The sequence below is a fragment of the Ranitomeya variabilis genome, chromosome 4 (assembly GCF_051348905.1).
Source record: "Ranitomeya variabilis isolate aRanVar5 chromosome 4, aRanVar5.hap1, whole genome shotgun sequence".
NCBI classification, from domain to species: Eukaryota; Metazoa; Chordata; class Amphibia; order Anura; family Dendrobatidae; genus Ranitomeya; species Ranitomeya variabilis.
In genome coordinates, this window is record NC_135235.1 from 215,972,913 (window position 1) to 216,000,138 (window position 27,226).

Genomic DNA, 27,226 nt, shown 5'->3' on the forward strand with positions numbered 1-27,226 from the left:
GAATGTAATGCAGCACAGCCCCCATAGAATGTAATGCAGCACAGCCCCATAGAATGTAATACAGCCAGCCCCCATAGAATGTAATGCAGCACAGCCCCATAGAATGTAATGCAGCACAGCCCCATAGAATGTAATGCAGCACAGCCCCCATACAATATAATGCAGCACAGGCCCATAGAATGGAATGCAGCACAGCCCCATAGAATATAATGCAGCACAGGCCCATAGAATATAATGCAGCACAGGCCCATAGAATATAATGCAGCACAGGCCCATAGAATATAATGCAGCACAGCCCCATAGAATATAATGCAGCACAGGCCCATAGAATATAATGCAGCACAGGCCCATAGAATATAATGCAGCACAGGCCCATAGAATGGAATGCAGCACAGCCCCATAGAATATAATGCAGCACAGGCCCATAGAATATAATGCAGCACAGCCCCATATAATATAATGCAGCACAGGCCCATAGAATGGAATGCAGCACAGCCCGCCCCCCCCCCAGCTCCACAATCCAGTCATCACTCATTGATAAAAAAACAAACAAAAAAAAACACTCTACTCACCTTTCCTCCTGCCCCGCGCTGCTCTGGCTCTGGTCTCAGCAGTCGCAGTCTGCCCGCCCGGTCACACAGCAGGTGCGCGATATGACGTCATCGCGCACCCGCAGTGTCAGCGGCAGGCAGAGCGGGGAATGATGGGAGAGGAAGCGTCAGCAGACGCTCTCTCCTCCATCAGTGCATTCAACTGTACCGGCGTCTATGACGCCGGTATAGTTGAATGCGGGGCCGGGAGTGCGCCGACAGCGGGGAGAGTGTGCCGACAGCGGCACACTCGAGCGGCCCACTACTGCCACCGGCCCTTCTGGCATTTGCCAGAACTGCCCGATGGCCAGTCCGGCCCTGGGCAGCGGGTGTGAGGGGTGACATGTTATATATGTATAGTACAGGCAGCGGGTGTGAGGGCTGACATGTTATATGTGTGTAGTACAGGCAGTGGGTGTGAGGGGTGACATGTTATATATGTGTAGTACAGGCAGCGGGTGTGAGGGGTGACATGTTATATATGTGTAGTACAGGCAGCGGGTGTGAGGGGTGACATGTTATATATGTGTAGTACAGGCAGAGGGTGTGAGGGGTGACATGTTATATATGTGTAGTACAGGCAGCGGGTGTGAGGGATGACATGTTATATATGTGTAGTACAGGCAGCGGGTGTGAGGGGTGACATGTTATATATGTGTAGTGCAGGCAGCGGGTGTGAGGGATGACATGTTATATATGTGTAGTACAGGCAGTGGGTGTGAGGGGTGACATGTTATATATGTGTAGTACAGGCAGTGGGTGTGAAGGGTGACATGTTATATGTGTGTAGTACAGGCAGTGGGTGTGAGGGGTGACATGTTATATATATATGTGTAGTACAGGCAGCGGGTGTGAGGGGTGACATGTTATATATGTGTGTAGTGCAGGCATCGGGTGTGAGGGGTGACATGTCATATGTGTGTAGTACAGGCAGTGGGTGTGAGGGGTGACATGTTATATGTGTGTAGTACAGGCAGCGGGTGTGAGGGGTGACATGTTATATATGTGTAGTACAGGCAGCGGGTGTGAGGGGTGACATGTTATATATGTGTAGTGCAGGCAGCGGATGTGAGGGGTGACATGTTATATGTGTGTAGTACAGGTAGTGGGTGTGAGGGGTGACATGTTATATATGTGTAATACAGGCAGCGGGTGTGAGGGGTGACATGTTATATATGTGTAGGGCAGGCAGCGGGTGTGAGGGGTGACATGTCATATATGTGTAGTACAGGCAGTGGGTGTGAGGGGTGACATGTTATATGTGTGTAGTACAGGCAGCGGGTGTGAGGGGTGACATGTTATATATGTGTAGTACAGGCAGCGGGTGTGAGGGGTGACATGTTATATGTGTGTAGTACAGGCAGCGGGTGTGAGGGGTGACATATTATATGTGTGTAGTACAGGCAGCGGGTGTGAGGGGTGACATGTTATATGTGTGTAGTACAGGCAGCGGGTGTGAGGGGTGACATGTTATATATGTGTAGTACAGGCAGCGGGTGTGGGTGGTGACATGTTATATATGTGTAGTGCAGGCAGCGGGTGTGAGGGGTGACATGTTATATATGTGTAGTGCAGGTAGTGGGTGTGAGGGCTGACATGTTATATATGTGTAGTACAGGCAGCGGGTGTGAGGGGTGACGTTATATATGTGTAGTACAGGCAGCGGGTGTGAGGGGTGACATGTTATATATGTGTAGTGCAGGCAGCGGGTGTGAGGGGTGACATGTTATATATGTGTAGTGCAGGTAGTGGGTGTGAGGGGTGACATGTTATATATGTGTAGTACAGGCAGCGGGTGTGAGGGGTGACATGTTATATATGTGTAGTGCAGGCAGTGGGTGTGAGGGGTGACATGTTATATATATGTGTAGTACAGGCAGCGGGTGTGAGGGGTGACATGTTATATATGTGTAGTACAGGCAGTGGGTGTGAGGGGTGACATGTTATATATGTGTAGCACAGGCAGCGGGTGTGAGGGGTGACATGTTATATATGTGTAGCACAGGCAGCGGATGTGAGGGATGACATGTTATATATGTGTAGTGCAGGCAGAGGGTGTGAGGGGTGACATGTTATATATGTGTAGTACAGGCAGCAGGTGTGAGGGGTGACATGTTATATATGTGTAGTGCAGGCAGCGGGTGTGAGGGGTGACATGTTATATATGTGTAGTACAGGCAGCGGGTGTGAGGGGTGACATGTTATATATGTGTAGTGCAGGCAGCGGGTGTGAGGGATGACATGTTATATATGTGTAGTACAGGCAGTGGGTGTGAGGGGTGACATGTTATATATGTGTAGTACAGGCAGTGGGTGTGAAGGGTGACATGTTATATGTGTGTAGTACAGGCAGTGGGTGTGAGGGGTGACATGTTATATATATATGTGTAGTACAGGCAGCGGGTGTGAGGGGTGACATGTTATATATGTGTGTAGTGCAGGCATCGGGTGTGAGGGGTGACATGTCATATGTGTGTAGTACAGGCAGTGGGTGTGAGGGGTGACATGTTATATGTGTGTAGTACAGGCAGCGGGTGTGAGGGGTGACATGTTATATATGTGTAGTACAGGCAGCGGGTGTGAGGGGTGACATGTTATATATGTGTAGTGCAGGCAGCGGATGTGAGGGGTGACATGTTATATGTGTGTAGTACAGGTAGTGGGTGTGAGGGGTGACATGTTATATATGTGTAATACAGGCAGCGGGTGTGAGGGGTGACATGTTATATATGTGTAGTGCAGGCAGCGGGTGTGAGGGGTGACATGTCATATATGTGTAGTACAGGCAGTGGGTGTGAGGGGTGACATGTTATATGTGTGTAGTACAGGCAGCGGGTGTGAGGGGTGACATGTTATATATGTGTAGTACAGGCAGCGGGTGTGAGGGGTGACATGTTATATGTGTGTAGTACAGGCAGCGGGTGTGAGGGGTGACATATTATATGTGTGTAGTACAGGCAGCGGGTGTGAGGGGTGACATGTTATATGTGTGTAGTACAGGCAGCGGGTGTGAGGGGTGACATGTTATATATGTGTAGTGCAGGTAGTGGGTGTGAGGGCTGACATGTTATATATGTGTAGTACAGGCAGCGGGTGTGAGGGGTGACGTTATATATGTGTAGTACAGGCAGCGGGTGTGAGGGGTGACATGTTATATATGTGTAGTGCAGGCAGCGGGTGTGAGGGGTGACATGTTATATATGTGTAGTGCAGGTAGTGGGTGTGAGGGGTGACATGTTATATATGTGTAGTACAGGCAGCGGGTGTGAGGGGTGACATGTTATATATGTGTAGTGCAGGCAGTGGGTGTGAGGGGTGACATGTTATATATATGTGTAGTACAGGCAGCGGGTGTGAGGGGTGACATGTTATATATGTGTAGTACAGGCAGTGGGTGTGAGGGGTGACATGTTATATATGTGTAGCACAGGCAGCGGGTGTGAGGGGTGACATGTTATATATGTGTAGCACAGGCAGCGGATGTGAGGGATGACATGTTATATATGTGTAGTGCAGGCAGAGGGTGTGAGGGGTGACATGTTATATATGTGTAGTACAGGCAGCAGGTGTGAGGGGTGACATGTTATATATGTGTAGTGCAGGCAGCGGGTGTGAGGGGTGACATGTTATATGTGTGTAGTACAGGCAGCGGGTGTGAGGGGTGACATGTTATATATGTGTAGTACAGGCAGCGGGTGTGAGGGGTGACATGTTATATGTGTGTAGTACAGGCAGCGGGTGTGAGGGGTGACATGTTATATGTGTGTAGTGCAGGCAGCGGGTGTGAGGGGTGACATGTTATATGTGTGTAGTACAGGCAGCGGGTGTGAGGGGTGACATGTTATATGTGTGTAGTACAGGCAGCGGGTGTGAGGGGTGACATATATATGTGTAGTACAGGCAGCAGGTGTGAGGGGTGACATGTTATATATGTGTAGTGCAGGCAGCGGGTGTGAGGGGTGACATGTTATATATGTGTAGTACAGGCAGCGGGTGTGAGGGGTGACATGTTATATGTGTGTAGTACAGGCAGCGGGTGTGAGGGGTGACATGTTATATGTGTGTAGTACAGGCAGCGGGTGTGAGGGGTGACATGTTATATATGTGTAGTGCAGGCAGCGGGTGTGAGGGGTGACATGTTATATGTGTGTAGTACAGGCAGCGGGTGTGAGGGGTGACATGTTATATATGTGTAGTGCAGGCAGCGGGTGTGAGGGGTGACATGTTATATGTGTGTAGTACAGGCAGCGGGTGTGAGGGGTGACATGTTATATGTGTGTAGTACAGGCAGCAGGTGTGAGGGGTGACATGTTATATATGTATATTGTACAGGCTGCAGATATGATGGGTGACATCTTATGTGTGTGGTTCACCAACATTTACGGCTGCAGACCAAATTTTCACTTTCGGAAAGTAATGAATGGGGTTTCCCGCTGTGTCAGCAGTGCTCCACTGTGTTTATGAGGAGGGGGTTGATGTGCAATTTTTGATAGCATAGTTTATAGGAGATTACTATAGAGTATCACATAGTATACAGTTAAAACCAGAAGTTTCCATACACTCTATGTAAAAAGACACATCTGCAGGTTTTTCTCAATATCTGACATGAAATCAGAATAAACCCTTCCCGTTTTAGGTCAATTAGGATTACCATTATTATTAATATTTGCCAAATGCCAGAATAATGAGAGATAGAGAATGGTTTAAGGCATTTTTATTACTTACTGCAAAGTCAAAAGTTTCCATACATTAAGATTACTATGCCTTTAAAGGGAACCTGTCACCCCCCCCCCCCCCCCAGGCGTTTGAAACTAAAAGAGCCATCTCGTGCAGCAGTAATGCTGCATTCTGACAAGGTGGCTCTTTTAGTTCTGGGTGCTGTAACTGCAGAATTAATCCGTTTTGTAATTTGTCCCAAATACCTTTCTTCAGTCCTGGAGGCAGGCCTTTCCCCCCCTGCTGCAGACGCCACACAGCCGTCACTCAAATCCTCTTGGCACCGGGCGCCGCCGCCTCAGCCCTGTTTTGAAATGAGCCGGCGCCTGCGCTCTTTTCTCCTGCCTAGTGCAGGCGCAGTGAGCGCTGCCCGTCTGTCCTCATATGCAGTCTAGCTGACTGCGCCTGTGTGGCCGCCCTGCCTGTGAATCCCCGCCCCGCAGTGTCTTCTGATTTATTCACATTGCGGGGCTGGGATTCACAGGCAGGGCAGCCGCACAGGCGCAGTCAGCTGGACTGCATATGAGGACAGAGGACGGGCAACGCTCACTGCGCCTGCACCACGCATGAGAAAAGAGCGCAGGCGCTGGCTCATTTCAAAACAGCACTGAGGAGGCGGCGCCCGGCCCCAAGAGGATTTGAGTGACGGCTATGGGGCGTCTGCAGCAGGGAGGGAAAGGCCTGCCTCCTTGACTGAAGAAAGGTATTTGAGACAAATTACAAAACGGATTATTTCTGCAGTTACAGCACCAATAACTAAGAGCCCCCTTGTCAGAATGCAGCATTACTGCTGCACAAGGTGGCTCTTTTAGTTTAAAACGCCTGGAGGGGGTGACAGGTTCCCTTTAAACAATCCTGGACTGCCCATATGATGATGTCATGTGTTTGGAAGCGTCTGGTTTTTTTTACAACATCTGAGATAATTAGAGACACACGTGTGTGTATTTTAATGCACACCTGAAACACACCGCTTCTTTGTGTAGCATCATGGGAAAATCTCAAGAAATCATCCAAGATATCAGGAAGACAATTGTGGACTTGCACAAGTCTGGCTCATCCTTGAGTATAATTTCAAGATATCTGAAGGTGCCTCGTTCATCTGTACAACAATTATACACAAGTATAACCAAGATGGCAATGTCCGGTCATCATACCGCTCAGGAAGGAGATGGGTTATGTGTCCCAGAGATGAACATGCTTTGGTCCGACATTTGAATATCAACCCAAGGACAAAAGGAAAATACCTTGTGAAGACGATGGTGGAAGCTGGTAAGATTGTGTCACTATCCACAGTGAAACGAGTACTGTATCAACATGGGCTGAAAGGCCACTCTGCCAGCAAGAAGCCATTACTCCAAAAGAAACATAAAAAAGCCAGATTAACATTTCCAAATGCGCAGAGGAACAAAGACCTTAATTATTGGAGATATGTCCTGTGGTCTTATGAAACTAAAATTGAACTTTTTGGGCATAATGACCATCGTTACCTTTGGAAGAAAAATAAGGGAGAAGCTTGGAAGCCTAAGAACACCATCCCCACTGTGAAACATGGTGGTGGTAGCATCATGTTGTGGGGTTGTTTTCGTGCAGGAGGGATTGGTGCACTTCACAAAATAGATGGAATCATGAGAAAAGAAGATTTTGTGGCAATACTGAAGCTACATCTCAAGACATCAGCCGCGAGGATAAAGCTTGGGCTGAAATGGGTCTTCAAAATAGACAATAACCCGAAGCATACTGCCAAAATAGTAACAATGTGGCTTAAGGATAACAAAGTCAATGTTTTGGAGCGACCATCATAAAACCCTGATCTCAATCCTATTGAATATTTATGGGCAAAACTGAAAAGGCCGGTGTGAGCAAGGCGACCTACAAACCTGGATCGGTTACACCAGTTTTGTCAGGAGGAATGGGCCCAAATTCTGACCAACTATTGTGAGAAACTTGTGGAAGGAGATCCCATACATTTCAGCCAAGTCACTCAATTTAAGGGCAATGATAACTCTAATCCAGGTAGGTCAATCCCTGAGATACCTACATCCATAACGACTGGGCACCTATATGGTTAGAAGAAGGGAGTTTTTGCCAACTACAGGAACATATGTCAGTTATCGAATAAAAACCTTTTAGAAATGAAGCAACTGATCATTTCTTTCTGCCTCTCATTGGGAAACAGGATGTGTTAAAGGAATTCTCCTATTTGACGGTTTGCATGGAAGAGTTCCCAAGAGTATAAACTTTAGGAAATCCAGCGATTAGTTGTAATCTATGAAGAAATGTAGTAGTAGGTGTTATGTTTCCCCACAGCACAACCGCAGGGCAAATCAAGTATTACACTTTGCTTATTCATATTTAGTGTTCATCTGTATGGTAAAGGACAGGTCCTCCATAACGAGAGACACTCTTTGTAACCATTTTCCACTGGGACCATGAATTTAGGATCCAGAACTTCGTGCCCCCTCTATTCACTAAATGGGATTAAGCAATTATTCGGAGAGGAATCTTATCTATCAAAGTAGAAAAAAGGTAAAAGCCGTGTCTTTATCTGGAGGACCTGGCAGATCTGTGCATTACCTGCAATGCCTATTGCTCTGAATTGGACCGCTGTAATACTTCATTTCGCCTGCGGGGGTGCTGCAGAGAAAATAAACACATACTGAGTTCCCCGATCATTAGGGATTTCACCAGCAGGACCTGATCAGCTTATGGTTGGAGGATTCTTAAAAAAAAAAAAGCGATTTCCATACCCAAATATTCCCTAATTTACAAATACTATGAGATGAACTAGCCTCATATGGTTCCGTTAGATGGCAATTTACACCAATTTTTTTTTTTTGAGAGGGGGGGATATTTTTTAGGAGACTTCAGAGTCTTGCCAGGACTTGTGGCGCAGGGGTGTAAATCCCATGTCTGTGTGGGGGTCAGAGGTCCTGCACCAGGAAATGACCAGGCTCCAGTAACATTACCCAACAATAATAGCACATTCCACCACATTCCCTTCATGTGCAGACAGCTGGGGGGTAGGAAGGACTCCGACATGCTCAGAAACGAAAACTTTTATGTCCATCAACATCATGCATTAACCCTTTGCGCAGAGGATTAATGTAAATCACGGCTCTCATCCAAGCAAACCATAGGTGCATTGGCATTTCCCGACATTTGAGATTCTGGAATAGCCGGAGAGGGATGATAAAACGCAAAATAAACATATTCTGACGGTATAGAAATGGGGCAGTGGTCACATGAATGATGTAGGTGCCGTAATAGGTGCTGGACCATCTTTAAACCCTTCCAAAATCAGCCATATACAGTATGTATGGTGGATGTGGGCTGCACATGCTCCATACACAACGGATGCCTGCTGCGTAATACAGCCAGCAACTGCCTCTAACAGCAGCAAGCTCTTAATGCATATACAGTAGATAACACAGGATCCACCATTCATAATAGATGTCACAGCTCACCTCCCCCTCCTGTACAATGACTGATAACACCTCTATATACAGTAGATAACACAGGATCCACCATTCACAATAGATTATATCACAGCTCACCTCCTCCCCTGTACAATGACTGATAACACCTCTATATACAGTAGATAACACAGGATCCACCATTCTTATAGATAATGTCACAGCTCACCTCATCCTCCTCCTGTACAATGACTGATAACACCTCTATATACAGTAGATAACAAAGGATCCACCATTCACAATAGGTGATGTCACAGCTCACCTCCTCCTCCTGTACAATGATTGATAACACCTCTATATACAGTAGATAACACAGGATCCACTATTCACAATAGGTGATGTCACAGCTCACCTCCTCCTCCTGTACAATGACTGATAACACCTCTATATACAGTAGATAACACAGGATCCACCATTCACAATATGTGATGTCACAGCTCACCTCCTCCTCCTCCTGTACAATGAACGATAACACCTCTATATTCAGTAGATAATACAGGATCCAGCATTCACAATAGGTGATGTCACAGCTCACCTCCTCCTCCTCCTATACAATGACTGATAACACCTCTATATACAGTAGATAACAAAGGATCCACCATTCACAATAGGTGATATCACAGCTCACCTCCTCCTCCTGTACAATGACTGATAACACCTCTATATACAGTAGATAACACAGGATCCACCATTCACAATAGGTGATGTCACAGCTCACCTCCTCCTCCTGTACAATGAATGATAACACCTCTATATACAGTAGATAATACAGGATCCACCATTCACAATAGGTGATGTCACAGCTCACCTCCTCCTCCTCCTGTACAATGACTGATAACACCTCTATATACAGTAGATAACAAAGGATCCACCATTCACAATAGGTGATGTCACAGCTCACCTCCTCCTCCTGTACAATGACTGATAACACCTCTATATACAGTAGATAACACAGGATCCACCATTCACAATAGGTGATGTCACAGCTCACCTCCTCCTCCTCCTGTACAATGAATGATAACACCTCTATATACAGTAGATAATACAGGATCCACCATTCACAATAGGTGATGTCACAGCTCACCTCCTCCTGTACAATGACTGATAACACCTCTATATTCAGTAGATAACACAGGATCCACCATTCACAATAGGTGATATCACAGCTCACCTCCTCCTCCTGTACAATGACTGATAACACCTCTATATACAGTAGATAACACAGGATCCACCATTCACAATAGGTGATGTCACAGCTCACCTCCTCCTCCTGTACAATGACTGATAACACCTATATACAGGAGATAACACAGGATCCATCAATCACCATAGGTGATGTCACAGCTCACCGCCTCCTCCTGTACAATGACTGATAACACTTCTATATACAGTAGATAACACAGGATCCACCATTCACAATAGGAGATGTCACAGCTCACCTCCTTCTCCTGTACAATGACTGATGATGCCTCTTTATACAGTAGATAACACAGGATCCACCATTCACAATAGGTGATATCACAGCTCACCTCCTCCTCCTGTACAATGACTGATAGCACCTCTATATGCAGTAGATAACAAAGGTTCCACCATTCACAATAGGTGATGTCACAGCCCACCTCCTCCTCCTGTACAATGACTGATAACAGCTCTATATACAGTAGATAACAAAGGTTCCACCATTCACAATAGGTGATGTCACAGCCCACCTCCTCCTCCTGTACAATGACTGATAGCACCTCTATATACAGTAGAAAGCACAGGATCCACCATTCACAATAGGTGATGTCACAGCTCACCTCCTCCTGTACAATGACTGATAACACCTCTATATACAGTAGATAACAAAGGTTCCACCATTCACAATAGGTGATGTCACAGCCCACCTCCTCCTCCTGTACAATGACTGATAACACCTCTATATACAGTAGATAACAAAGGTTCCACCATTCACAATAGGTGATGTCACAGCCCACCTCCTCCTCCTGTACAATGACTGATAACACCTCTATATACAGTAGATAACACAGGATCCACCATTCACAATAGGTGATGTCACAGCTCACCTCCTCCTGTACAATGACTGATAGCACCTCTATATACAGTAGATAACACAGGATCCACCATTCTCAATAGATGATGTCACAGCTCACCTCCTCCTCTATAATGACTAATAACACCTCTATATACAGTAGATAACATAACATCCACCAGGCACAATATGAGATGTCACAGCTCACCTTCCCTTCACAATGCCTTTTTCACACCCTCATTAGATGCTTCACAAAAGGTAGGGTCTGAGCCTATTCATTGCTGCTAATGTACATAAGTTGTTTCTTGAAACAACATAAAGTTAGAGTCTAAAAAAAAAAGCCCCGGTGGCCGGTGTGAGAATTGCAAGATTCATATTTTTTTATTTTAATACATATGGAATACAAATGGCAAAAATAAAACCTGATATAAAGAAGAAGTCATTTTGTGACGATTATTTCCATCTTTTTTGAGCGTGTGGTCTTTTATTGACGTCATTGTGTCCCTGCGGTTGCAGGTAGTAATTAATCACCAGCCCTATCCATTACTATAATTACCAGGCGGTATTAATCGTGATACGCTCTTGTTCACATGAGTAAAAGGTTACCGCAGACACCTGCAAGTTAGAGCGGTCAGTGACATTTATAATTTATAGGATTCCTGCATTATTCGTGTTTTAGAAATAGAAATCTGCTGAAATGTGGGATATGGAAGACACGGGAGGCTTCTCCATGAATTAGTCCTATGGCGCCTGTGCTTGAAATGCAGGAGGGTCTGATTCATAATTCTCAGGGTCCCTGGAACAGGAAAAAGTGGTTGAAAGTGATTAGAAAAAGGTTTTATCATTTTCTGGAAACAGCGCCACTCTTCTTCAGTGATTTCATCCGGTATTGCAGCTTATGTCTAATTATATTAATGGGAAGGATCTATAACTGACCATAGCAGGAGTGTTACTAGTCCGTATGGTGAACCTCCTGATAATGAAGCATCTGTCGTATATACTAAGCCATATTGCCTCCTTTTTTAATGAGGGCATATGTGATATTATCAGTTTGTTTTAGTTTCCAAGATATATGCTATCCAAATACAATGGCAGATGTGCCAGCAAAGTTACAATTGCTATTTAGACCCTCGAAGGACGCTACCTAGTTTGGACCCTAAAGGGACACTATCAACAGAAAATGACCTATCGTTTTAGGTCTTTATGTTAAACTAGATGGTGGCCCGATTCTAACGCATCGGGTATTCTAGAATATGTATGTCCACGTAGTATATTGCCCAGCCACGTAGTATATTGCCCAGTGACACATCATATTGATATTTCCAGCAAAACGATACCTCGGATTATAATACTATAGTCAAGTACACTAATCAGAAGGTGCTATAATGGTATCTAAATTAGTACTAATGGGAAACAGGTTCAACGTGAAAGCAGATATTTAAACATACAAAAAGACACGTATGCAAGAACAATGATAGAAAACTTTATTAATACATATAAAAAGTCAGTAAAATATTGTAGCCAATAGTGCTTAATGAGCCAAAAATAGCAACAAAAGGCGTCACCAACAGGAGGGCAAGATATTAACAAAAATAAATAAATAAACACATAGCAAGACCACAATGGGAAAAAAAACAAACAAAAAAAAAAAAACACAAGCCAAGTCCTAGTACCCAGGTACATAAAACCCAAATGTACAACTAAATCAATCAATGTGGTCAGCATAAATAAGTATGAATGAATCTTACCAGCACATGTGTGGAGACGCCGCAACCCCTATGCGCATTTCGGCAGAGTGCCTTCCTCAGGGGGAATGCTTTCCCCCTGAGGAAGGCACTCTGCCGAAATGCGCATAGGACTTGGCTTGTGTTTTTTTTTTGTTGTTTTTTTTTCCCCTAAGTCTTTACACTATGCACCTTTATTCTTACCCATGGTCCAGAATCCATTTCCATCATTCCTAACACTGGGGTATATATTTATACTTATTTATATTTATCTCTGGTAACTATTTTATACTAACCCTTTGTGTACGATCCCTTTTTTCCTATTCATCCCATTGTGGTCTTGCTATGTGTTTATTTATTTATTTTTGTTAATATCTTGCCCTCCTGTTGGTGACGCCTTTTGTTGCTATTTTTGGCTCATTAAGCACTATTGACTACAATATTTTACTGACTTTTTATATGTATTAATAAAGTTTTCTATCATTGTTCTTGCATACGTGTCTTTTTGTATGTTTAAATGCCCAGTGACGTAGTATATTGCCCAGCCACGTAGTATATTGCCCAGCGACGTAGTATATTGCCCAGCGACATAGTATAATGCCCAGCGACGTAGTATAATGCCCAGGGACGTAGTATATTGCCCAGCGACTTAGTATATTGCCCAGCGACGTAGTATATTGCCCAGCGACGTAGTATATTGCCCAGCGACTTAGTATATTGCCCAGCGACTTAGTATATTGCCCAGTGACGTAGTATATTGCCCAGTGACGTAGTATATTGCCCAGCGACGTAGTATATTGCCCAGCGACGTAGTATATTGCCCAGCGACGTAGTATATTGCCCAGTGACGTAGTATATTGCCCAGCGACGTAGTATATTGCCCAGCGACATAGTATAATGCCCAGCGACGTAGTATATTGCCCAGCGACATAGTATAATGCCCAGCGACGTAGTATATTGCCCAGCGATGTGGTATATTGCCCAGCGACGTAGTATATTGCCCAATGACGTAGTATATTGCCCAGTGACGTAGTATATTGCCCAGTGACGTAGTATACAGCACAGAGCCACGTAGTATATTGCCCAGTGACATAGTATACAGCACAGAGCCACGTAGTATATTGCCCAGTGACGTAGTATACAGCAAAGAGCCACGTAGTATATTGCCCAGCGACGTAGTATATTGCCCAGCGACGTAGTATATTGCCCAGCGATGTAGTATATTGCCCAGCGACGTAGTATATTGCCCAGTGACGTAGTATACAGCACAGAGCCACGTAGTATATTGCACAGCGACGTAGTATACAGCACAGAGCCACGTAGTATATTGCCCAGCCACGTAGTATATTGGGCAGCACGTAGTATATTGCCCAGCTACGTAGTATGTTGCCCAGCCACATATGTCACAGGTTAAAAAAATAAAAAATAAACATACTCACCTTCCGCAGGCGCGTTGTAGTTCTGTCGCCTGTGTGGGGTGCAGGCAGCAGCTTCTGGTCCCAGGGTGTGATGACGTCGCGGTCACATGACTGTGTCGCGTTCACACGACCGTGACGTTACGGCACGTCCTTCTCTCGCAGGTGCGCAGGACTTGTGATGACGTCGCGGTCACATGACCGTGACGTCATGACAGGTCCTTCTCCCAGACCATCCTTGCCACCGGAACGTGCCGCTTGCATGGACCGTCCGGAGCATCGCGAGGAGCGGGAAAGGCGGCGGAAGGTGAGTATCTAATGATTTTGTATTTTTTTTATTATTTTTAACATTAGATAATTTTACTATTGAGGCTGCATAGGCTGCGTCAATAGTAAAAACTTGGTCACACAGGGTTAATAGCGGCGGTAACGGAGTGCGTTACCCGCGTCATAACGCGGTCCGTTACCGCCGGCATTAACCCTGTGTGAGCGGTGACCGGAGGGGTGTATGCGGGCGCCGGGCACTGAGTGCGGGGAGTAAGGAGCGGCCATTTTCTTCCGGATTGTGCGCGTCGCTGATTGGTCGTGGCAATGGTCGTGGATGTTTTGCCACAAGCAATCAGCGACTTGGATTCCATGACAGACAGAGGCCGCGACCAATGAATATCCGTGGCAGACAGAAAGACAGACAGAAAGACGGAAGTGACCCTTAGACAATTATATAGTAGATGTATTAATTTATTATATTATTATCTATTTTAGTTCACAATCTGTATTTAACAACGCAAAATAAAAATCTTGTAATTCTCACATCGGCCACTGGGGCTGTTTTAGACTCTAACACCCTGTTGCATAAGGAAACAACACATGCACATTAGCAACAATGAACAGACTCCAATTCAATAGTTTATATTAAAGTGTCGAAAGATCGTGTGCAAAAGTCATTGTTAAGGAAGAAAGAGGAGGAGGATCCTGTGTTATCTACTGTATATAGAGGTGTTATCAGTCATTGTACAGGAGGAGGAGGTGAGCTGTGACATCACTTATTGTGAATGGTGGATCCTGTGTTATCTATTAAATATAGAGATGTTATCAGTCATTGTACAGGAGGAAGAGGAGGTGAGCTGTGACATCAGCTATTGTGAATGGTGGATCCTGTGTTATCTACTGTATATAGAGGTGTTATCAGTCATTGTACAGGAGGAGGAGGTGAGCTGTGACATCACCTATTGTGATTGTTGTTTCCTGTGTTATCTACTGTATATAGAGGTGTTATCAGTCATTGTACAGGAGGAGGAGGAGGTGAGCTGTGACATCACCTATTGTGAATGGTGGATACTGTGTTATATACTGTATATAGAGGTGTTATCAGTCATTGTACAGGAGGAGGAGGTGAGCTGTGGCATCACCTATTGTGAATGGTGCATCCTGTGTTATCTATTGAATATAGAGGTGTTATCAGTCATTGTACAGGAGGAGGAGGAGGTGAGCTGTGACATCACCTATTGTGAATGGTGGATCCTGTGTTATCTACTGTATATAGAGGTGTTATCAGTCATTGTACAGGAGGAGGAGGTGAGCTGTGGCATCACCTATTGTGAATGGTGCATTCTGTGTTATCTAATGTATATAGAGGTATCAGTCATTGTACAGGAGGAGGTGAGCTGTGACATCACCTATTGTAAATTGTGGATCCTGCGTTATCTACTGTATATAGAGGTGTTATCAGTCATTGTACAGGAGGAGGAGGAGGTGAGCTGTGACATCACCTATTGTGAATGGTGGATCCTGTGTTATCTACTGTATATAGAGGTGTTATCAGTCATTGTACAGGAGGAGGAGGTGAGCTGTGACATCACCTATTGTGAATGTTGAACCCTGTGTTATCTATTGAATATAGAGGTGTTATCAGTCATTGTACAGGAGGAGGAGGTGAGCTGTGACATCACCTATTGTGAATAGTGGATCCTGTGTTATCTACTGTATATAGAGGTGTTATCAGTCATTGTACAGGAGGAGGAGGTGACCTGTAACATTACCTATTGTGAATAGTGGATCCTGTGTTATCTACTGTATATAGAGGTGTTATCACTCATTGTACAGGAGGAGGAGGAGGTGAGCTGTGACATCACCTATTGTGAATGGTGGATACTGTGTTATCTACTGTATATAGAGGTGTTATCAGTCATTGTACAGGAGGAGGAGGTGAGCTGTGGCATCACCTATTGTGAATGGTGCATCCTGTGTTATCTATTGAATATAGAGGTGTTATCAGTCATTGTACAGGAGGAGGAGGAGGTGAGCTGTGACATCACCTATTGTGAATGGTGGATCCTGTGTTATCTACTGTATATAGAGGTGTTATCAGTCATTGTACAGGAGGAGGAGGTGAGCTGTGGCATCACCTATTGTGAATGGTGCATTCTGTGTTATCTAATGTATATAGAGGTGTTATCAGTCATTGTACAGGAGGAGGTGAGCTGTGACATCACCTATTGTAAATTGTGGATCCTGTGTTATCTACTGTATATAGAGGTGTTATCAGTCATTGTACAGGAGGAGGAGGAGGTGAGCTGTGACATCACCTATTGTGAATGGTGGATCCTGTGTTATGTACTGTATATAGAGGTGTTATCAGTCATTGTACAGGAGGAGGAGGAGGTGAGCTGTGACATCACCTATTGTGAATGTTGAACCCTGTGTTATCTATTGAATATAGAGGTGTTATCAGTCATTGTACAGGAGGAAGAGGTGAGCTGTGACATCACCTATTGTGAATAGTGGATCCTGTGTTATCTACTGTATATAGAGGTGTTATCAGTCATTGCACAGGAGGAGGAGGAGGTGAGCTGTGACATCACTTATTGTGAATTGTGGATCCTGTGTTATCTACTGTATATAGAGGTGTTATCAGTCATTGTACAGGAGAAGAAGGAGGTTAGCTGTGACATCATCTATTGTGATTGATGGATCCTGTGCTATCTACTGTATATAGAGGTGTTATCAGTCATTGCACAGGAGGAGGAGGAGGTGAGCTGTGACAGCACCTATTGGGAATGATGGATCCTGTGTTATCTACTGTATATAGAGATGTTATCAGTCATTGTGCAGGAGGAGGTGAGCTGTGACATCACCTATTGTGATTGTTGTTTCCTGTGTTATCTACTGTATATAGAAGTGTTATCAGTCATTGTACAGGAGGAGGTGAGCTGTGACATCACCTATTGTGAATCGTGGTTCTGTGTTATCTACTGTATATAGAAGTGTTACCAGTCATTGTACAGGAGGAGGAGGTGAACTGTGACATCACTTATTGTGAATGGTGGATCCTGTGTTGTCTCCTGTATATAGAGGTGTTATCAGTCATTGTACAGGAGGAGGAGGTGAGCTGTGACATCACCTATTGTGAATGGTGGATCCTGTGTTATCTACTGTATATAGAGGTGTTATCAGTCATTGTACAGGAGGAGGAGGTGAGCTGTGACATAATTTATTGTGAATGATGGATCCTGTGTTATCTACTGTATATAGAGGTGTTATCAGTCATTGTACAGGAGGAGGTGAGCTGTGACATCACCTATTGGGAATGGTGGATCCTGTGTTATCTCCTGTATATAGAGGTGTTATCAGTCATTGTACAGGAGGAGGAGGTGAGCTGTGACATCACCTATTGTGAATAGTGGATCCTGTGTTATCTACTGTATATAGAGGTGTTATCAGTCATTGCACAGGAGGAGGAGGAGGTGAGCTGTGACATCACTTATTGTGAATTGTGGATCCTGTGTTATCTACTGTATATAGAGGTGTTATCAGTCATTGTACAGGAGAAGAAGGAGGTTAGCTGTGACATCATCTATTGTGATTGATGGATCCTGTGCTATCTACTGTATATAGAGGTGTTATCAGTCATTGCACAGGAGGAGGAGGAGGTGAGCTGTGACAGCACCTATTGGGAATGATGGATCCTGTGTTATCTACTGTATATAGAGATGTTATCAGTCATTGTGCAGGAGGAGGTGAGCTGTGACATCACCTATTGTGATTGTTGTTTCCTGTGTTATCTACTGTATATAGAAGTGTTATCAGTCATTGTACAGGAGGAGGTGAGCTGTGACATCACCTATTGTGAATCGTGGTTCTGTGTTATCTACTGTATATAGAAGTGTTACCAGTCATTGTACAGGAGGAGGAGGTGAACTGTGACATCACTTATTGTGAATGGTGGATCCTGTGTTGTCTCCTGTATATAGAGGTGTTATCAGTCATTGTACAGGAGGAGGAGGTGAGCTGTGACATAATTTGTGAATGATGGATCCTGTGTTATCTACTGTATATAGAGGTGTTATCAGTCATTGTACAGGAGGAGGTGAGCTGTGACATCACCTATTGGGAATGGTGGATCCTGTGTTATCTCCTGTATATAGAGGTGTTATCAGTCATTGTACAGGAGGAGGAGGAGGAGGTGAGCTGTGACATCATCTATTGTGAATGATGGATCCTGTGTTATCTGCTATATATAGAGGTGTTATCAGTCATTGTACAGGAAGAAGAGGAGGTGAGCTGTGACATCGCGTATTGTGATTGTTGAATCCTGTGTAAAAAAAAGCAGAACTCCTCCAAAACAGCTATAGGAAAAAAAAATGCTCCAAAACCTACTAAAAAAGGAGAGATTTAAGTAGTTTCTGTTTGAAAATTGATGTTTTTTTTTAACTATTTAAAGTAAAGCCTCAGTGTGAATGTAGCCTAATGAGCTCCAGTCTTCCACCACGGAGGAAACTAACCGAGACGAGCTTACATGGATTTCCCCTACTTACTCCTTACGTTCAGTAAGTCTTGGGTTGCCGTGTCTCTGCTCTATTTGAGAAGGACTCATTCCTCAAATTCTTGTCATTCATCTGCTGAAACCACTTAAAAGATTTTCATTTCCCTTTAAGTTATGCTTAAGAAAATACTGCATATTAAGTAATGAGCATTTGTCCCAGCGTGCAGAAAAGAGACATGATAGCAGAAGAGCTGAGCGTCAATAGGAAATTTACATACTGGGGATTGTTTCCCTGATGGCACCCAAAAATTTGAGTATATTTCTGGCGATCTATTTAGGTATCCTTTAAATCACGGCATGGTGAATCCACCTTAAAGTGGATCTGTTGCCAGATCTAAAGTGACCAGTTATTGGTCATATTTTATTGCCGCTGATCCCCTTAGTATTCCTGTTTTTATTTCTTTCAAATCCGACATACGGTTCCAGAGATATGAGCCTTTTTACATAGTACTAATTTTGATGCCCTTTAAAAGAAGGCGTTGCTCATGATTCTCCATGGGCGTGTCTATGCATAATTACCTCATTAGAACCACGCCTTTTTTATGAAGATAGTAAAAATGTGCTTTTTACGATAAGGCTCCTATCTCTGGAACCGTGTGGCGGATTTGAAAAAAATAAAAAGCAGAATACTCAGGAGAGCGGCGGGATTAAAACAAGAGCAAAAATGGCCATTTATAACATGGTGACTGATCCCTCTTAAATTGAATGAAAATTTTGCTCTCGATTTTTTTTACACCTTTTTACTTCCCAGAATCAAATTTACTAGATGCTAAAGTTTGAGGTGGGAGAGTTTGGACACATTTAGGGGGATTCAAGACAGAACACTGAGGTGTAGTATCTTGGAATGGCCCCAAACCCAAGAAGATCCCAAACTGGATAGAAATGACAACTTTTAGGCTGGGCTTGTACAAACTCGTACCTCTTGACTAGGATAGCTCCACATTTTCGGGGATAGTATGCAAACTTTTGGTCCCCTATGGTCTCCAGGGCCTTTGTGAGACTTCCCCCGCTGCACCCCCTATGGGTATGTTTTTGTTCCTCGGTAATAGAGTATGTACTGGAACTGTAACTACTGGAACAACACGTCTACCTTGAACTGTCCTCCCATCTCTCTTCTTGCTCCCTCTTTGACCGCTTACAATATGGCTTCCGGTCACACCATTCCACTGAAACTGCCCTAACTAAGGTCACCAATGACCTCTTAACCGCCAAGAGCAAGCGACACTACTCCGTTCTCCTCCTCCTCTACCTGTCGGCTGCCTTTGACACAGTGGACCATTCCCTATTATTACAGACGCTCTCATCCCTTGGCATCACAGACTTGGCCCTATCCTGGATCTCCTCATACCTAATAGACCGGACATTCAGCGTCTCCCACTCACACACCACCTCCTCACCTCGCCCCCTATCTGTCGGAGTCCCACAAGGTTCAGTCCTTGGGCCCCTGCTCTTCTCCATTTACACCTTTGGCCTGGGACAGCTCATAGAATCTCATGGCTTTCAGTATCACCTCTATGCTGACGACACACAGATCTACATCTCTGGACCTGATATCACCTCCCTACTAACCAGAATCCCTCAATGTCTGTCCACTATTTCATCCTTCTTCTAGATTTCTCAAACTTAACATGGACAAAACAGAATTCATCATCTTTCCCCCATCTCACGCGACCCCCCCAACGAACCTATCCATTACAGTAAATGGCTGCCCACTCTCCCCAGTCCCACAAGCTCGCTGCCTCGGGGTAATCCTTGACGCTGATCTCTCCTTCAAACCACATATCCAAGCCCTTTCCACTTCCTGCCGCCTTCAACTCAAAAATATCTCACGAATCCGTTCATTCCTCAACCAAGAATCTGCAAAAACCCTAGTCCATGCCCTCATCATCTCTCGCCTCGACTACTGCAACCTCCTGCTCTGTGGCCTCCCCTCGAAAACTCTCGCACCCCTCCAATCTATTCTAAACTCTGCTGCCCGACTAATCCACCTGTCCCCCCGCTATTCTCCGGCCTCTCCCCTCTGTCAATCCCTTCACTGGCTCCCCATTACCCAGAGACTCCAGTACAAAACCCTAACGATGACATACAAAGCCATCCACAACCTGTCTCCTCCATACATCTGTGACCTCGTCTCCCGGTACTTACCTACACGCAACCTCCGATCCTCACAAGATCTCCTTCTCTACTCCCCTCTTATCTCCTCTTCCCACAATCGTATACAAGATTTCTCTCGCGTATCACCCCTACTCTGGAACCCTCTACCACAACACATCAGACTCTCACCTACCATCAGAATCTTCAAAAAGAGTCTGAAGACCCACCTCTTCCGACAAGCCTACAATCTGCAGTAACCACCGATCAACCAACCGCTGCATGACCAGCTCTATCCTCACCTACTGTATTCTCACCCATCCATTGTAGATTGTGAGCCTTCGCGGGCAGGGTCCTCTCTCCTCCTGTACCAGTTATGACTTGTATTGTTTAAGACTATTGTACTTGTTTTTATTATGTATACCCCTCCTCACTTGTAAAGCGCCATGGAATAAATGGCGCTATAACAATAAATAATAATAATAATAATAATAATGTACTGTATATATAATATGATCTATGTATATATATATATATATATATATATATATATATATATATTGCACATATGATACGTTTGTGCTTCTTACCTCGGCCAGAGATGACATGGTACCTTCTCTTTTCTCTGTGGCAGAACATGCTTCATTCTAAACCAGGAGAGTCAATTTTCAGTTATTCCAGAATTTTCTTACAATTTGTATTGTAATCAAAATATATATTTCTGCAGTGATAATTTAATTATACATGGAGCAGGGCTGCTGGATGTGAGGTTTCAGCACCCCAGAATGAACTATTGGATCGATGGTGATCAGTGCGACCATCGTGCCTTTGCAACGGGGCAGTGAGAAGCCTTGTTCTTGGGATCCCAAGCAATCGGCACATTATCACCTATCCTGTCGATAGGAGATACATAGTTGCTAACATTTCAGGGAAGGTTTAGCCCCCTCTGAGAATACCCCAATCTCACCTATTTAATATCGCCGTACAATGCCTATATAATACTGCCATACAATGCCTATATAATACCACTCAACAAGGCCCATATAATACCGTCAAACAAGGTCTATATAATATCGCCATACAATGCCTTTATAATATCACCAAATAAAGCATGAATAATGCCACCGTACAATGCCGTCAAGCAAGGTCAATCTAATGCTACCAAACGAGGCCTATATAATACTGCCATACAATGCCTATATAATACCGCCAAACAAGACCTATAATATTGTACCAAACAAGACCTATATAATACCATCAAACAAGGCCTATTTAATACCACCAAACAAGGCCTATATAATACAGCCAAATAAGTCCTATATAATACTGCCAAAAAAGGCCTATATAATACCGCCAAACATGGCTTATATAATACAGCCAAACAAGGCCTATATAATACAGCCAAATGATTCCTAGATAATACCACCAAACAAGGTCTATATTGTACTGCCAAGCAAGGCCTATATAATACCGCCAAACAAGGCCTATATAATACCGCCAAACAAGGCTTATATAATACCGCCAAACATGGCTTCTATAATACCGCCAAACAATGCTTATATAATACCGCCAAACAAGGCCTATATAATACCGCCAAACAATGCCTATATAATACCGCCAAACAATGCCTAAATAATACCTCTATGGACTGTTCACATAGCAGTATATATACAGTTTGCATAATAGTGCAATATGGTCCAAAGTCAACACTGCTACATATAACCTGTGCACAACTCTCACTTAAAGGGACCTTAACATAAAGGGGCTGTGTGAGAACTAAGTGAAATAAATCCTATCAGTGATTGGTCTATGTGCCGTCCATAGACATAAAGTATAGACCCACCGAAATCTATTGCATAGTTGCCAACTGTCCCCCATTTTCCCGGGACCCCTGGGATATGGCGAGGCTTGCACATCCCCAGCAATGTTGTCAGGCTCCAGGGGGCATCACTATGTTTTCCCTACAGCTGCTAATGACGGCACATTGTAGCCCCCCTATACGCCGCTATCTCCTGTCGCCGCAGACCAGGCGCATACATGGGCAGCATTTTTTTTCCTGAAATTGAGGGGAGAATAAAAGACTATATAATTGGGCCAATGGACGTGAGATCAATCGTTCCCGGCCGGAACACATACGCCGGCCACATGCTGCATTGCTCCTGCGCTCGTCACAGACATGCAGTATGCACAATATGGCGGTGTTACGTCCAATATCACGATATTCCAGGACCGGAGCCAGCGCATAGGATAACATGCAATGGAATGTGTCTCCAATTATCTCCCTAATAATTCTTGAAAGGGGATATGTAGGCCGCATGCTCGCAGTGATTGCACTTACTGGAACGCTGTGTGTGGCAGTCATTTAAGGAATCTGGAGAGAAACAGATGTGTGATATCCCAGCGGAGGCTCACCCCTGCACCCAGGACACATGGCGCGCCGACACACCAGGGACTGATCCCGCGACACGTCATGTCGCCACATCGGATAATACCACAGATATCAGTATAGCGATACAATTGTAACCGTGTTTCTCCATTGCTTCTAAAAATTCTGAAAATAGTATGTTGTAAAATAAGCTTCCGTTTTATGTTCACAGCTCCTACGCACATCCATGCATCTCTAAGGGCAATGACTACCTTCTGCAGGGTAAGTTACATAGTTACATAGGTTGAATAAAGATCAAAGTCCATCAAAGATAAGTGAACTCTGTCGATCTAGGCGGTAGAAAATTTTTCAGCAAGATGTGCCACACAATTTAGTCCTTAAAGGGTTTTTTCCCCGTTTTGATAAATTGATATTATTGGATAGAGCTTGTAAAAAGCAGAATTTTGCAATTTACTGCTTGTTAAAATTCTCATTCGTTCTTAAGATATTAATATTTTTCTTTTGTTTACAGTTCGTTGCCTTGGAGATTGACCACAGAACATGCTCAGTACTCACAAGATCTTTTCTATTGAGCTTGTAAGTACTGTATGACGCTGACGAGGATTGCTGGAGCACGTTGTTGCTTCCTAATCCCAGACAGTTTCAGCACAGTGCTTGCAAGCTATACAGCAACGGTGGTCGGTCTCCTCGGCAACAATATAAACAAAGGAAGAGTGTAATGAGCAGTAAATTGCAAAAGTGCTTGTTTTTATAAGCTCAGTCAGACAATAGCCATCTATATAGGAAAAAACCCTTAACCCCTTCACGACCTATGACATATAGGTACGTCATAGGTCGTAACCCCGCACCCCATGTGTTCTCTGGCGCTAAGCACACATGTTTTCCAGCATTCATTAGCTGACATGTGCTCCTAACAGCCGCAGGTGGAATCATGATCCACCCGCGGCTGTTAACATGTTAAATGCCGCTGTCATGATCTCAATGGCAAGAGATCATAGCATCAGCATATAAAGGAACTAGCTCTTGGAAGATGGGAACTGAGCTGACCATGAACTAAACCTAACGCACAACTAGCAGTGGCCGGGTAGCATGCCTACGTTGATTCTAGATGCCCAGCACCAGCCGGAGGACTAAATAATGCTAGCAGAGGAAAATATTAGTCCTAGCTCACCTCTAGAGAAATACCCCGAAAGGAGACAGAGGCCCCCCACATGTATTGGCGGTGAATTAAGATGAAATAACAAACGTAGTATGAAAATAGGTTTAGCAAATTTGAGGTCCACTTACTACATAGCAGAAGACAGAAAGGACACTTTCATGGTCAGCTGAAAACCCTATCAAAACACCATCCAGAAATTACTTTAAAACTCTGGCATTAACTCATAACACCAGAGTGGCAATTCCTGTTCACAAGAGCTTTCCAGACACAGTAACGAAACTACAGCTGTGAACTGGAACAAAAATGCAAAAACAAACATGGACAAGAGTCCAACTTATCTAGTAGTTGTCTAGGAGCAGGAACAAGCACAGAGAGGCTTCTGATAACATTGCTGACCGGCAAGCAACTAACAGAGCAGCAAGGTTATATAGCGACTCCCACATCTTGATGGGAACAGGTGAACAGAGAAGATGAAGACACCAGTTCAATTCCACCAGTAGCCACCGGGGGAGCCCAGAATCCAAATTCACAACAGTACCCCCCCCTCAAGGAGGGGGCACCGAACCCTCACCAGAACCACCAGGGCGATCAGGATGGGCCCTATGAAAGGCACGAACCAGATCAGAGGCATGAACATCAGATGCATTCACCCAAGAATTATCCTCCTGGCCGTATCCCTTCCACTTGACCAGATACTGGAGTCTCCGTCTGGAAACACGAGAGTCTAAGATTTTCTCCACAACGTACTCCAACTCACCCTCAACCAACACCGGAGCAGGAGGCTCAACGGAAGGCACAACCGGTACCTCATACCTGCGCAATAATGACCGATGAAAAACGTTATGAATAGAAAAGGATGCAGGGAGGTCCAAACGGAAGGAAACAGGGTTAAGAATCTCCAATATCTTATACGGGCCGATGAACCGAGGCTTAAACTTAGGAGAAGAGACCCTCATAGGGACAAAACGAGAAGACAACCACACCAAATCCCCAACACAAAGCCGAGGACCAACACGACGGTGGCGGTTGGCAAAAAGCTGAGTCTTCTCCTGGGACAACCTCAAATTGTCCACCACCTGCCCCCAGATCTGATGCAATCTCTCCACCACAGCATCCACTCCAGGACAATCCGAAGATTCCACCTGACCAGAGGAAAATCGAGGATGAAACCCCGAATTACAGAAAAACGGGGACACCAAAGTGGCAGAGCTGGCCCGATTATTGAGAGCGAACTCCGCCAATGGCAAAAAAGCAACCCAATCATCCTGGTCAGCAGACACAAAACACCTCAGATATGTCTCCAGGGTCTGATTAATCCGCTCGGTCTGGCCATTCGTCTGAGGATGGAAAGCGGACGAAAAAGATAAATCTATGCCCATCCTAGCACAGAATGCCCGCCAAAATCTAGACACGAATTGGGTCCCTCTGTCAGAAACGATATTCTCAGGAATACCATGCAAACGAACAACATTTTGAAAAAACAGAGGAACCAACTCGGAAGAAGAAGGCAACTTGGGCAGAGGAACCAAATGGACCATCTTAGAGAAACGGTCACACACCACCCAGATGACAGACATCTTCTGAGAAACAGGCAGATCTGAAATAAAATCCATCGAGATGTGCGTCCAAGGCCTCTTAGGAATAGGCAAGGGCAATAACAATCCACTAGCCCGAGAACAACAAGGCTTGGCCCGAGCACAAACGTCACAAGACTGCACAAAGCCTCGCACATCTCGTGACAGGGAAGGCCACCAGAAGGACCTTGCCACCAAATCCCTGGTACCAAAAATGCCAGGATGACCTGCCAACGCAGAAGAATGAACCTCAGAGATGACTCTACTGGTCCAATCATCAGGAACAAATAGTTTATCAGGTGGGCAACGATCAGGTCTATCCGCCTGAAACTCCTGCAAGGCCCGCCGCAGGTCTGGAGAAACGGCTGACAATACCACTCCATCCTTAAGGATACCTGTGGGCTCAGAGTTACCAGGCGAGTCAGGCTCAAAACTCCTAGAAAGGGCATCCGCCTTAACATTCTTAGAACCCGGTAGGTATGACACCACAAAATTAAACCGAGAGAAAAATAATGACCAGCGCGCCTGTCTAGGATTCAGGCGCCTGGCAGTCTCAAGATAAATCAAATTTTTGTGGTCAGTCAATACCACCACCTGATGTCTGGCCCCCTCAAGCCAATGGCGCCACTCCTCAAAAGCCCACTTCATGGCCAAAAGCTCCCGATTCCCAACATCATAATTCCGCTCAGCGGGCGAAAATTTACGGGAAAAGAAGGCACAAGGCCTCATCACGGAGCAGTCAGAACTTTTCTGCGACAACACTGCCCCAGCTCCGATCTCAGAAGCGTCGACCTCAACCTGAAAAGGTAGAGCAACATCAGGCTGACGCAACACAGGGGCAGAGGAAAAACGGCGCTTGAGCTCCCGAAAGGCCTCCACAGCATCAGGGGACCAATCGGCAACATCAGCACCCTTCTTAGTCAAATCGGTCAATGGCTTAGCAATATCCGAAAAACCAGCAATAAATCGACGATAAAAGTTAGCAAAGCCCAAAAATTTCTGAAGACTCTTAAGAGAAGAGGGCTGCGTCCAATCACAAATAGCTTGTACCTTGACAGGATCCATTTCAATGGAAGAGGGGGAAAAAATATATCCCAAAAAGGAAATCCTCTGTACCCCAAAAACACACTTAGAACCCTTCACACACAAAGAATTAGACCGCAAAACCTGAAAAACCCTCTTGACTTGCTGGACATGAGAGTCCCAGTCATCCGAAAAAATCAGAATATCATCCAGATACACAA

At 44.7% G+C, this 27,226-nt stretch overlaps 1 protein-coding gene and 1 long non-coding RNA gene across 3 annotated transcripts in view; one reads left to right on the plus strand and one right to left on the minus strand.

The window, feature by feature from the left end:
• The window catches only part of ERF (ETS2 repressor factor), a 95,190-nt gene that overhangs the window by 42,805 nt on the left and 25,159 nt on the right, over positions 1-27,226 (minus strand). Inside the window, exon 1 of one of the 2 annotated variants that reach the window (XM_077259938.1) lies at positions 21,454-21,512. The exons of the other annotated variant lie outside the window; for it this stretch is intronic. Coding sequence (XP_077116053.1) covers positions 21,454-21,502 — 49 coding nt within the window. The 5' untranslated portion in view covers positions 21,503-21,512. Of the gene's footprint in view, positions 1-21,453; positions 21,513-27,226 lie in introns of those variants that run through there. 2 annotated transcript variants of the gene reach the window in all.
• The window catches only part of LOC143770364 (uncharacterized), a 64,555-nt gene that overhangs the window by 9,916 nt on the left and 27,413 nt on the right, over positions 1-27,226 (plus strand). The window contains exon 2 of the long non-coding RNA XR_013214620.1: positions 23,461-23,510. This is a non-coding gene — a long non-coding RNA (uncharacterized LOC143770364). The remainder of the gene's footprint in view (positions 1-23,460; positions 23,511-27,226) is intronic.